At 50.8% G+C, this 12,325-nt stretch overlaps 3 protein-coding genes across 3 annotated transcripts; 1 reads left to right on the top strand and 2 right to left on the bottom strand.

Annotated features, from left to right (window-relative positions):
- Nucleotides 1-1,167: 1,167 nt before the first annotated feature.
- TGME49_262935 (hypothetical protein) lies at nt 1,168-3,581 on the top strand (the record flags this gene model as incomplete). The annotated part of the gene is made up of 4 exons (XM_018781304.1): nt 1,168-3,045; nt 3,149-3,200; nt 3,338-3,426; nt 3,555-3,581. 4 exons carry the CDS (start codon nt 1,168-1,170, stop codon nt 3,579-3,581), a joined length of 2,046 nt encoding a protein of 681 aa, XP_018637139.1.
- TGME49_262940 (aspartyl proteinase (eimepsin), putative) lies at nt 3,401-6,144 on the bottom strand. Its single transcript, XM_018781305.1, has 19 exons — nt 5,717-6,144; nt 5,611-5,663; nt 5,448-5,547; nt 5,337-5,395; nt 5,245-5,282; nt 5,069-5,193; nt 4,956-5,008; nt 4,880-4,895; nt 4,753-4,822; nt 4,689-4,695; nt 4,527-4,623; nt 4,386-4,472; nt 4,238-4,324; nt 4,136-4,177; nt 3,990-4,076; nt 3,916-3,932; nt 3,829-3,842; nt 3,633-3,767; nt 3,401-3,570 (listed from the first exon to the last, which is right to left on the bottom strand). The coding sequence occupies exons 1-18, from the start codon at nt 6,071-6,073 to the stop codon at nt 3,667-3,669; spliced, it is 1,410 nt and encodes a 469-aa protein (XP_018637140.1). The 5' UTR covers nt 6,074-6,144; the 3' UTR covers nt 3,401-3,570; nt 3,633-3,666.
- A 621-nt stretch (nt 6,145-6,765) lies between these two features.
- TGME49_262950 (hypothetical protein) lies at nt 6,766-11,759 on the bottom strand. The gene is made up of 8 exons (XM_018781306.1): nt 10,351-11,759; nt 9,972-10,219; nt 9,638-9,732; nt 9,367-9,447; nt 9,073-9,255; nt 8,825-8,962; nt 8,399-8,713; nt 6,766-8,282 (listed from the first exon to the last, which is right to left on the bottom strand). Exons 1-8 carry the CDS (start codon nt 11,316-11,318, stop codon nt 7,236-7,238), a joined length of 3,075 nt encoding a protein of 1,024 aa, XP_018637141.1. The 5' UTR covers nt 11,319-11,759; the 3' UTR covers nt 6,766-7,235.
- Nucleotides 11,760-12,325: the final 566 nt, after the last annotated feature.

The raw sequence follows: 12,325 nt of genomic DNA, 5'->3' as shown, positions 1-12,325 counted from the left end.
CGAACGGGCGAAAAGACTACTAAGTGACTTCCTCTGCAGCGACAGCTGCAACGAATTACTGCAGTATGCCTCTCTCCTACCCTTTCGAAGTAAGATGTTTGCAATCCCATGGCAAAAACGGTCACTTGAGGCTGGATGCTATCGTCCTGGTATCGGAACGAAATGTGCATTACCTCGGAGGGCACGGCGGTGCTTGTTGGAGGGACTGCTGCACCTTTGATGGAATGCTCCACCTGCCTTGGGTTCCTCTGTTAGCTCTAATGGTAATTTTCTAGGCACGACTAACAATGAATTTGATGAATGCATTCATTAGTCAAGCAGGAAAATGGAGGGCAAGACTGAAAGCACTGAACATCTGTCGATCGTGCTGCCGCAGGCGTCTGCATGGGCTTCTCTGGTAGAGCGGAAACAAGTGGCGTGTACCTACCTACCGCAGGAGGAAGCTTAGTGTGCCGACGATAAGTGTGTCAATGGATCTCTTGCACAAAAACGATTCGCTCATCCAACGTGGCCGCGATGCAAGTGGCTCGAAGCGCCAAATGAGGCACGGTGGGTCGAGGCGGACGGCATTTCTGGTGCACACCGTCGTCGTACATGCAGCGGGACTCTCGTAAGGGCACGCAACTACAGGTGCCTTTAAAAACGTAGCATCAGCATGAGAATTATCGCCAATTATAATTGTCATCAAGTGAAGTTCCTGTTTGAACGGCTTCCATCTTTTTAATCATGTTTTTGAAAGACCGTAGTTCCGACAACCTTTGAGGTGTGCTGGGTCGGATCAGCACATGCGGTCTAACCGTGCGAACAGTCGTGATGCCCTTTGTAGTCTCGTCTTGTTCCCCTCACCTTTTCTCTCGTGTTGCTGGCTGTCTCTGCTTGCGCGCCCCGGCCACGTGTCAAATGAAACAGAAATGTTTTTCGTTGGGTGAACGCAAACAGTTCTTCTGCATTAACAGTGCGTAGTCGTCCGAGTGCTTCAGTGGTGTCTTTTCCTGAAAAGGTGCCGCAGTACCGGGACCACATGAAACTTTCTACAGGCGGTTCCTGCAGGAGCTACGCTTCGTACTGGCTTTCCGTGTCGCTGGCATCCCTTCGACAGTGGTAGCGGAACTTGCAAGTTACGGAGTAAATCCACAAAGGAATCAAGTTGAATGCGCAGGCAAGTGAATGCAGGCAAGTGGGGCCAGTGAGGACAGGTCAGCTGTCGCTGCACCTTCAGTTCAAAAGAGTGGATACAGTCGTGATAGCAGGATGAGGTACCAACACATGCGGTGCTCAGGTGGTGAACAGAAGAATCGGCTGCGCGATGGATCACGAAACAGGCGTAGCGAATCTCCAGCGAGAGAGCGCCTCAGCCGACATCGTACTAGACAGAGCTCTCGAGACTTGAGGCCAAGCCCAGGGCGCGCAGAAAGGTACAGATCTCGAAATGATGGGCAAAGGGCGACACACGGAGCGCGATACTGCAGGCACAGCCCAACCAATTCCAGACATTACCGCAACAGCTTACGTAGAGTGTCACGATCCAGGTCCTGTCGTCGGGCCTCTCCGTATCACAGGGAGAACGACACACGACGAAGAAACGACAGTCGTACGCGCTCTTCAGCTTACAAATCGCGGTCATCTGTTGGTCAGAGAGGTGATAGTCCTTCTCCAAAAAGACAGGAAAAGTCGGAGACAAACGGGCGCCCAGATAGTCACATGAGAAGCAGGGCAGCTCCGGCTATTGCAACGATTGGTAGTCGTGAATCATTTCGACGTGCCACAGGACAGACCGTTCCGAGACGGTGCAGTGACTCACCATGCTCATCTCGCAGTCGTCAGTCCAGATCAAGGGCAAGGAAAAATGGGAGCCGAGAGGCGCGCCGAAGCCAACCGCGCCGTTCAGGTCCGTGGACAAGGACTTCTTCACTCGATCGTCCGCTCAACAGGGAATCTTTAGGAGTGAAGCGTGATCAAAATAAAGTGAATCAGGGTGCGATGGTAGAGGCCAAATGCTCTGAGTCGGAACGGGCATGTGTAGGCGCGCATCTTCCGTCACGCAGTCGGTCTCTTAGGTCGGTGTCAGCCAGTGGCTCATCCGAGGTCAGTGGTTCTCGACAGCGGGTAGTACCTGACGACAACCGGAATTCAACTGATGGCGCGGCTCATTTTGTGAACCAGACGAACACTGGAGATAAGGCGGAGCAGGCTGTGGACCATGATGGCGTGCATCATGGCGAGTCACAAGAAAAAGGTGAAGACGTTGGAGAGCCACAGCGGACAGCAGCCGAATCCGATTCAGCGGCGTCGGCGCATGAACTGGTTGGTCTAGGCAGACGTAAGAGGGTACGATCATTAGATAGAGAGGAGAGCATCAACAGGCAGTCACTGCCGCCGAGGGTCGATGACGGAAGTCAGGCTCTCAACCGGGAACACCCCTCCACCACGGAAAAAAGAGGCATCGCAGATCACGCAGCTCCGTGTGACGTTGAGCAGGGCAAGCGGCGTGTACTGCAAAGCCTAAATGCAAAAGATAATGGGCAGCAACACGGGATGGAGAGCTCTGTTGCACGTAATTATGGCAGGGACACATCTGAGGCACTAAGCAGGTGCACTGATGGGCGACTTGTCTTAGCCGCCGAGGTTGCCGGCCCGGATACCAGAGCAAGCGAACTCTCGAGAGATATGAAAGTCCAGCGCCGCCGCGCCTTCCGGAAGGAGCCATTCCAACGCGAGAGACACCTCCACCACGAAAAACGCGTCACAGTGGAGCGGGCCAATATCGGGCCAACAGCTGATCCCGCTTCCACAGGTTTTGGGCGTCACCTATCAGATCGTCAGCCCTCTCGAATTTTGAGGCAGCCTTTACCTGTTGGGACCCAATATGGAAGACACCTCAGGAACAATCCTCCGTTGTTAGGGCAGCGGCAACAGGACTATCAGCGGAGCAGTCGTCGTTTCCCACTCAATAGTGGTTCTTTGGGCCCGCCATTATCGCGGTCTCAGTGGTCGTACCCTCCATCTCAATGGAGTGCCCCTACTGTAGTACAGCACACTTATCCGGTGAGTCTTTGATCAGTTTATTAACAAGCATTCTGACTCGATTTTTTGGTTCGTTGTTGGCCCATAATCTTCATGTGCACTGTTGCTATCCTGTTTGTATCAGGTGTCATCTATTCAAAGACCACCGACCAGGAGTTCACCGTGGAACGGAGGACGTAAGTTAATACAGGTCAAATTCCTGCTTGGCGTGTTGAGCGAGGCAAGCGCCCCGTGGATTTTGTATGTCTATCCTCCCCGCTGTTTTGTCAAGTGAAAGTGCAGCTGTTCGGTGGTTTTCTGTGTATGTGCGCAGCCGGCGGGCAGAACTCAAAGTGGACGCATGACATGTACGAGCAAATCGCACATGAGCCAGAGAGGAACCGGAAACGGTTTAACCTATACGTAAGTTCAAGACACAGTTCATGTTTCCATCAAAACTTAGGTGCATTTGTCCGTTTAGGTTCCTGAGCTGTTCTGAGAGTCGTCTCCGGCGACACGACAGCAAAACTCCACTGCGGTTTTGTTTTCAGGGAGAAACACTTGAAGCTGTTGATTGAGTTTACGCATGCGCAGCCGCTCAAGAACACAGTGATGCGCTCTCGCCTCACCCGGTTTCTCGGTTCTCTGGAATGCGGAACCGTCTCAAACGGTCGCTCTGACGCACAAGCTCATAACGCCGAGCAGTGCTGCCCAATAGATGCTGGTTGAGCTCCCGGATGATTCTTTCATTGATGGGCCACTTCCTATTTTGAATTCAGTGTGCTGTGCTGCCACTCCATATGCAGTTCTTTTGGTAGAACTTACCGTTGTGGTTGGCTCTGAAAGTTGAGGATCACATTGGGTCTAAAAGCATGAAGAGCTGTGTAGACGACAAGCGGGTGTCTGCTTTACCTCATGAATCCAACCATCTGTCGGAAAGGAATGTTGTGAGGATGGGCGAACAGTTTGATGTAATATAACTATACCATGTGATCCCGATCAAAAATTGTGTAGAACTTCCTGATAAACGAATTCCCAAGAACGAAAAGAGGACCACGAGGAGCAGGAACATCCTGAGCAAATGGCGTGGTCCTGCTGGCAGGAGACAGTGTTACAGCTGTGGTCAGTCTACCATTGGTATGAAGCCAGCTACGCAAGTGACCAATCTTCCTTGCTGCGGTGAACCAACGATGTAATGCCCAGTGCATGCTGCATATAGATTGTGAACACTTACAGAGTCGACTTCCTCGACTAGATAGTCAGATGGTTTCAGTGGGAACTTAACGAGACGTCCGGCAGTGTCCTCAAGAATAAATGTGACCTGTCGGGTACAGAATCTCACCTCAGTATAGCAAAGCAGACGATGTGTGTTACGCTAGTACCGTTGGGAGATTGCCTTTGTTTGAACAGTCTTCAGCCACGTTTAGCGATTTTAGGAGAGGGTTAATCACTTTCGAGGGGCCGGTGATCTGAAACGAAGCATTTCGGTTCTCATACAACTGAAAACTATACGGCGGTTTTACCAAGCTTGAACCCGTGTCCACGGCCGCTTTGCACCGAGTGCGTTCGCAAAAGCCTAGAGACTTTCTATTGAGGCGTAGGCCATGAACTCCAACTTCCCTGCACGGACGGTTTTCCAATTCACGACTGAGAGAGCGATTCCTATTGCATAGGTCGTTTCGCACCAGTAGTCTGGTAGCAGCAAGGGATTCAATATCGTTGATCACCACGTAATTTCATAGTGCCTACCCAGAGATATCACGGGGAACCACTGGGGTTTGTGGCCTTCGAACGTATGTCGAGGGTTTACGGAGCCGAACTATCCAGTATTCTGATGTCGCGCAGACAAAGACGAACGGATAAAGTCTTTAATTACCGTTATTTCTCCAGGCCTGAAAAACAAGCATATTGCTGTTGATCCGACGTAGGCATCACGTACTGTATTTGCTCACTGATTCAAATCTTCACTCATATATACGGCGAACGCATTTCTTTTAAGTAGTTTCTGCACATCCGTGGTTGATACCAATGCCTTCAGTTTTGATTTAACTTCTTATTCCCTCACTTGCTTCATCATTGAGTCCACGAGGGGAAGAGCGTCGGGCGGAAGGCCTTCTTCTCCTGCGACATCAGGGAAACCGAGGCCAACGAGGCCATCGAACGGCAGATCGGCGAACGGATGCACGGACTCTGGAAATGATGCAAAGGGCAAGAGTGTCGGCTTCGCCTAGAAGACCTTACCCTGAAGGGCTAAGCCGAGGGTTTGATTTTGCACTCGTCTGGAAAAATGGTGAGAAATGCTTGAGTTGGAAGTGAAGAGTAGTTTGTCGTACATCCCTCCAATGGACACCGTATCTTTCGCCATCCGAAGAACACATGCACCTGTCCCGTACTGGCAAACGAGGTAACCTCCATCACATAGTCCAGCTTATCATCTTGCCTACCTGGATAAAGGCGATGGCTGGTTCCCCAGCACCAGCATTTATCGGTAGGTAAGTAGAGGAAGTTTTTGGATCAAAGCGGGTATGCGGCACACAACCACCTCTGCAACACGACATTCTTGGTCTTAAGAGCATCGCGGATTACCGGTGTCAGGTGCTGCCGTACTGTTTGCACTCAGATGCGGGTATCCAGAGGTTTGAGGATCCGGTATCAAAAACCTTAATAAAATAGTTAAGAATCTTTTTTCAGGTAAAGTGGTCCATAGACTTACCACAATAAACGAAACAGGAGGCGTCCCAACTTGGATTTCTCCGAAGTATTGACTGTTATGAAAGTTGAGTAGCTCCTGGTGGGCCTTCTGGGCAGCATCGTGTTTGCCGGTCGCCAGGGCCCCATGATGCTCGAGAAGACGAGATATAAAATCCTTAAGACCGGTTTCTTGGTAACGATTTTTCAGCAGCACATTGAATTCGGGTTTGTGGAACAGAGATTCCTCTACGGACCCCGTTTGTGCGAAAATCTCTTGTTCTGCTACACGTTCGCGAACCATGTGTTTCGATCGTGCCTTTGCCGCAAACGCTGGGCAGCAGCAGACAGCCAAGCATGCAATCGTGTGAAACAGCCTCATTGTTGCTTACTGTTACACGACGAGATTACTACCTGTGTGTCCGTGTTATCCGTGTGCGCCTCCTGACGATATCACCACTGTGGAAAGCACCTGATTTTTCGGAGACTTGCCCCAAGGTGTCTATACACAGCATCTTTCAAGTCGGTGCTCTATGTACAACGCTTCAGCAGGAAAATGGATCATGCAGCACAGAGTCTGGCATTTTTCAAAAAATAGGCCAAATTGCACAACGTAGAGTTGGAGCCGACCGCGGAAGCTTCGTTTTGATGACCCTCATATGGCGCGGAAGACATCGATTAACGAACTACCGGGATATTCCCCGTAAGGTCAGTGACGGTGAGCCACACTCACCACGGGAAAATGCCAAGTAGGGCGTTCTAGCGGAGCCAAAACTGCCACAGTGGAATCATGTGCCGGTTACCTCTTAGCGGCAATAGTAACCGCGTCGTGCTCCATCGCAGACGTCAGTCCACAGTCCCCGGGAGCCAACAAACGACTGTTTTTCCCGGAAGCTGGATGACGTCACTTATGTGAAACCAGCTAGTCACTATGACTCACCACAGAGGCAGAGTACATGCCGTCTGTTTTGCTATCCCTTCAGAAAATATGCTAACCGGACTCTCACGGTTGACTCAATGTGAAAACAACAGCACCCAGATGCGTTTCCTGAATTGCTTGTTGCTTTCAAAGCAGATCTAAACTGGTATAGTATTGAGGGACGGTCGTCCTGCGCTCAGTTTCCATACCGCACGGCAAATAACCAAAGACGCGTTCGATGAATTGTTCTCAAATCCCAAAACTTGAAACTCCCTGGAATGCTCACGGACACTGTGGAGCACATTAATGCAAACTGCTGTTCATGACAAGGGTTACTAGTTTGAGCAGGAATCTGGTTGAGGAACACAAAATGTGGCAAACGTAATTTGCGGTCTTACATATGCGAACAGAGAAACTACCGTTGATGTATACTCCAGCTTGCCACACACATATTTACACAGTGCTGCAGTGAGCTCTTTCGATACCTGCATGCTGTTCGGAACCCCGAAGCGGCTCAAGAACAGTTAAAATCACCTTGCGACGGAAGCAATCTGCTGCTCCGTAGAACGTAGCTGCACGTTAGCGTGTTAGCAGTTTGCGTCTTTACGAACGAGGTCACGGAAACTTAGACTTGGGTTCGTATGCATGTATCATTGGATTCAGAAATTCCTGTTTTCCCTTTGCGATCGTCACAGGTAGAGCTCGTTTCCTCTTTCCCTCCATTTTTCTCAACATTTTCGTTAGCCCCTAACGTCATCGAGGGCGCATTGGCAGCAGCCAGTAATGCTGGTGGAAAATCTTTTAGCTTCTCTTGTATATTTTGTAGGCCGTGAAGCCTCGAAATGCGTGATACTCGTTGGAGAAGCCACTGTGTCCTGGCGCTGTTGAGAGTACTCGTACCACCGGATCCTGGGAAAGAAGTTGTACCTGGCGTTGAAGGACAAACTCCGGGGCTTTTCCCATGAAGTCTTGCGGATACTGGTTTCACCTCTCTTGGAGAACTGACACCAGCTCTGCAGATATATGGTCTTGGTGAAGGAAGATTTGGAAACGCGCTTTCGCTTCCCGTGCTCATTGTAGAGAAAACACGGTTCGATGAAGGTAACGGCATAAAAGAAAAGGGATCTTTTATCACCTGCCGTGGGCAATCAGTTCCAGATGCACAGTCCGTCGGCACTTTTTCAGCAAAAGGTAAGGAGGGGAAAAGTTGAGGTCGAGTTCCTGTTGGATGAGGAACACTTCCCTGGTAAGTAGGCATACCACTGGTACGAGCTCCCTGCTTGTTGGGTGAGGGAGGCCGCAAGTAGGATTCTCGCCTCATCATCGTACGAGGGGATTCGTTTGCGTGTAGCTTTGTACCACTTTCCTCTGCCTGAGAATTCCGCCTCTGCAGGGCCGTTTGTGCAAATGACACCAGCCGTGCCCTGAAAGGGTCCTGCTGATCGAGTTGATTCGTCTGTCCTCGTTGGTGCAGGTGAGAGAGAAAACGCATCTCTACTGAAGATAGCCTGTGAGCTCTCGGCGCGCCCCGATTTTCGGTCGAAGGGAAAATCTCTCGCGGGCTCTGTGAGGGCAGTGAAGATGCCTCTGGAATGCCGTGCCTCTCTGCGGGGACCACCGAAGTCATGGAAGCAGCCCCTTGGAGAGTAGCAGGAAGCGGAAAAGTGGCATCCTACAAACAGGAACACAATACATGCTTTACATCCAATGCACTCGGGATTTTTTTGCGGAAATCTGTTTTTGTTCTGTGTTTGAATGAAGCACATAATTCCATTTATATTGACTCACTTTCACACCCGTGTTTGCCCCCATAGCTCCAAGGCTTTCCTTTTGACGTTCCTTCAGCAGACGCTGCTGGACCTGTGGACTGAAGAGGTGCTGGAGAGCAGCTGCATCAGGAGAAAACGAACTGGTTGGACAAGGCTGTCTCAGCCTCGGCGCTTCCCCTTGCCCTGCGGCTTCAGACTGCCCATATAGCCGATCGTCCTCATTTCCGACACCCTGGCCACTAATAAGGCGCTGCACCTTCTCGTTGAGAGAGGTGTTTAGGGTCTTCAAGTATTTTACATCCTCTTTGAGCGTTTCATTTTCACGACGGTATTCCTGCAAACACAAGATTGCAGGTCATGCCAGTTTGGTTCGTTGTGTCGAGTGATATTAATCTGATGCGGATACAGTCTTTCTGACTGAGTGAAGGCGGGATGGCTGTCTCACCTGAAGAGTCTTCAAATCCTGTTCATGGGCCTGAGTTGCAGTTTGTTGCTTGGCCCTTGCCGCGATAAGACTTTCGCGCGCTACTAGCAGCTGGTCTTTTGAGAAGCTGAGGTCGTTCTCTAGGTCCTCGACCTTCGTCTGAAACCAACATACAGGGACAAGAATTAACAAGTGGCTTACTTTTTATACGGTCCACGTAATGTCGCATGTAAAGGATACACACGGACACTGGTAGCCTGACAGCGTACCGCCAGATTTTTGTTTTCAGTCACGAGGCCTTCCTTTTCGTGTGCAAACTGCTCCTTCAGCTCGTTGTGGACGCGTGTCAAGATGTCAAATTCCTCGCGGAGCATCTTGATTTGCTTCTCAAGCTCGCTCTGCTTGAGTTCTGCTCCTACTAGTTCTCGCGCACGCTGTTCACTCGCTTCGCGCTGTGAAATTCATTAACAAATGAGAAGCAATGATGCAACGCAGTGATGCGACAGTATATCGTGATCGATACAGAACGACAAGGCAATCAACTGATGAAGCTCGTATCTTACCATCTCGGTGAGCTCTTTCTCGAGCGCCGCCTTCTCATTTTTATGTTGTTCCTTCTCCTCTTCTAAAAGTTTTTTTGCCTCCTGCACGCAGATACAATGTGACTCTAAGATAACTGGGCAGCTTCTTTTGACACCGCCTACACGTTCTCATCTGCTCCATATTTTAATGAAAAGCGAAACATATTACCGTTTTTTACACCTCGTTCTGAAGCAGAATGCGATACATGCAGCTTGAGAAATTCTGCCTGAGCTTGAGTGTTCATCCGCTCACCTCTTCATTCTTCCTCATCTCTTCTCGCGTCTCCTCCAATGTCTTCTTCAAACCATGTATCATCTCTTGACCTGTCATCCCTGCCTTTTCCCCTGCTGAAAAAAGACCACAAGAAGACAGCTCATTTCAGCAGATAAGAGAAGCCTGTTCCAAGCATTCGTAAGTTTCAGCTGTTGAAATAGTGACTTCACTAGGGAGCCAGCAGCTGCGGCGTGATCGTAGTTCTCGCCCCTTCTGCATATGGATTTTCCAACGGTAGATGCATTGTACACGCGTATGCCATTTCTTTGTCTTTCACTACCAGCTGCTTAAAGCCACAGAGCGAAGCTTTTACCTTTCCTCGCTGCAGCGGCAGCCGCCATTGCCGCAGCATAATAAGGAGGAGGCCACCCCGGATAAAAGGGAGGGGGGGAGACAAACGGAGCACCATAGAAGCCTGGAGCCGCAGGGCCGTTGGGAGACACGGCCCCCGGTGGCCCCATGGCAGGTGGCATCCGCAGTGCACCCATGAATTGCTGCATCTGTGGAGGGCAAGGGGTATCTGGTTGAGTAAGTCCGGCGGGAGGTAAGGAAGAACGCCCCCTGCAGGGAGAAAGCAAACAGCGGCTAGCACCGGACAGAGCTTATTAAAAAGACATTTACTCAGTTCACGCATCGGCAAAGCTCATGAGAGATGGTGCGAAGAACACAGGACTCATGAATGTCGAGCTTACTGTTTCGACAATGCTGGTCGCGCTCTCATCCCCACTGAGTCTTCGTCGTGTTCATCTGCGTCTGCCACCTCACTGGGGTCAACGGAACAGTCCTTCATCGCCTTTCGCCTGCGACCCGTCACCTGCTGCGCATCACCAACGTTGCGTTCTTCCTGCTTCGATATCTCTCTTTGTTGCTCCTTCATGTGGCGTTCAAGATCGCGTTGTCTCTCCGCCAGCAACTTGCGCCACCCTTTCCAGTGAAGCCGATTATCCTCCTCTTCACTTTCCGAGCTCTCTTCAGCGGGAATCTGTGATGGAGAGTGAAGATCTGGGAACCGTTTCCTCGCGCGGTCAACACTGGTCGACGGCATTTCGATCGTGGCTGCGCTTTCGGAGTAGTAAATAGGCAAGCCTCGTTGACCGCCTTTTGCCTTGGTAAGATACATCTTCGCTTGCTTGGAAGGGACACACTGAAAGGAATCGTGACTGCCTCTTCGACAAGCTCGACGTTCCCTGGCTTCCCCTGGCGGTAAGTCAGCAGCCATGTTCGGTCCAGCGGCAGCAGGCGCCAGACGTTCCCCTTGCTCCACGGAGCTCGTTTCCGTACTACCCTCCTCTTCAAAAATGTTCAGGAACCTCTGTCTGCGCCCGTTCGTTTCGAAAGCGACCCGCGGCTTCCTGTTTGTCATGCTGGCCGCCCCAAGTGCATGCCGATCTGCTGATAGAGACCGGGGAGAGTGCTCTCCGTTTTTTCCTGGAGTGCCTCGTAACAATGGAAACTCCTGATTGAATCGACTCCGGGAGGCAGAGGATGTCTGGGTGGAGAGTCGTTCGATTTCATCTCCACAAACCTCGTCAGACTGTCGTGATTTGTTGCGAACGTTAGAGGGAGAGTCATACAAAAGAGAAGGATCTACAGCCGTTGCATCTTGAGGCTTGAGGGAGTTCGGCACTGGCCTCGCTGCCAACATCTTGTTGTGAGACATGGCAAAATTTGTCAGTCTTCGTGGAAGTAGATGCGTTTTGGTAGTGGGGTATCACAAGGTACAACAACGAGAAAAGAAATCACCAAGGCGGGCACAGTGGCTGTGCCAGGGAGACACCTGGCCGTGGTACTCCCTGGACAGCAACAACGGGAAAGTCTGGATGAAGTAGACTGGACAGTCCGGAAATGATAAAAACTCCTCACCACGTAGTCGCATGAATGAAGCACAGCAAAGCGTGGCAACGCTGTAGAAGCGCCAAGAAAGCCATGTCTTGCAGAGGAGGGAAAGGGGGGGGTACCAGACCCACAGGCGTTGACATGATTTGCGGGGAAGACTCCCCAAAACTCGAATCACCTACGGCTTGCAGTTTGTAAGCCTAAAACAGCAAAAAATAGTAAGGAAGTTTAGCTTAACGGTGAGACCTATGCTAACTGGGGATGCTGAGCTCACGATAAGAAGACGCTGAGCCTTTCAAGGGGGTAGTTGCGCGCAGCCTTGGGTGGATAGCGTCCCAGACACAGCATTGGCTCGACCACTCTGCACTGCGGACGGGTAGCGGCATTCTTGTTCCACTCTTTTCAGTCTCCTTCGAAGCAGAGAGGTACAAATCTGCGTAAGAAACCCGGAAAATCTTAGTGTAAAACACTTCTCAGACCGGTCGTTTCCACAGGTTGACGACAGTTTTGCAAGCGCCCTTCGATCCACACGATCGATCGGCGTTACTCTGGCTTGTCTTCTGGGAGCCCCTTCCTCACGCTAAAACGACGGAAATGTATTTGGCGAAATTCTGTTTATTCGTTAGAAAAGAAAGTATGTCAAGTCGATGGCTTTCACGAAAAAGCGCATTATCTGGTCAGAGCCCTGCCATTTAGGGGAGTCAATTTCGAGTGGCCGCCAGAGGGGGGGGGGGGTTACAGTTGGCCGCTCCCTGACCAACTAGCAGTTTGTCTCCGTGTTAATTTTGCTTCGACCATGAAGTGGATAACGCCTGCAGTACACTCTCAATT

Source organism: Toxoplasma gondii, chromosome VIIb (assembly GCF_000006565.2).
Source record: "Toxoplasma gondii ME49 chromosome VIIb, whole genome shotgun sequence".
Classification (NCBI taxonomy): Eukaryota; Apicomplexa; class Conoidasida; order Eucoccidiorida; family Sarcocystidae; genus Toxoplasma; species Toxoplasma gondii.
The sequence above is the reverse complement of the archived record's forward strand: the minus strand, read 5'-3'. Positions and strand labels throughout refer to the sequence as shown.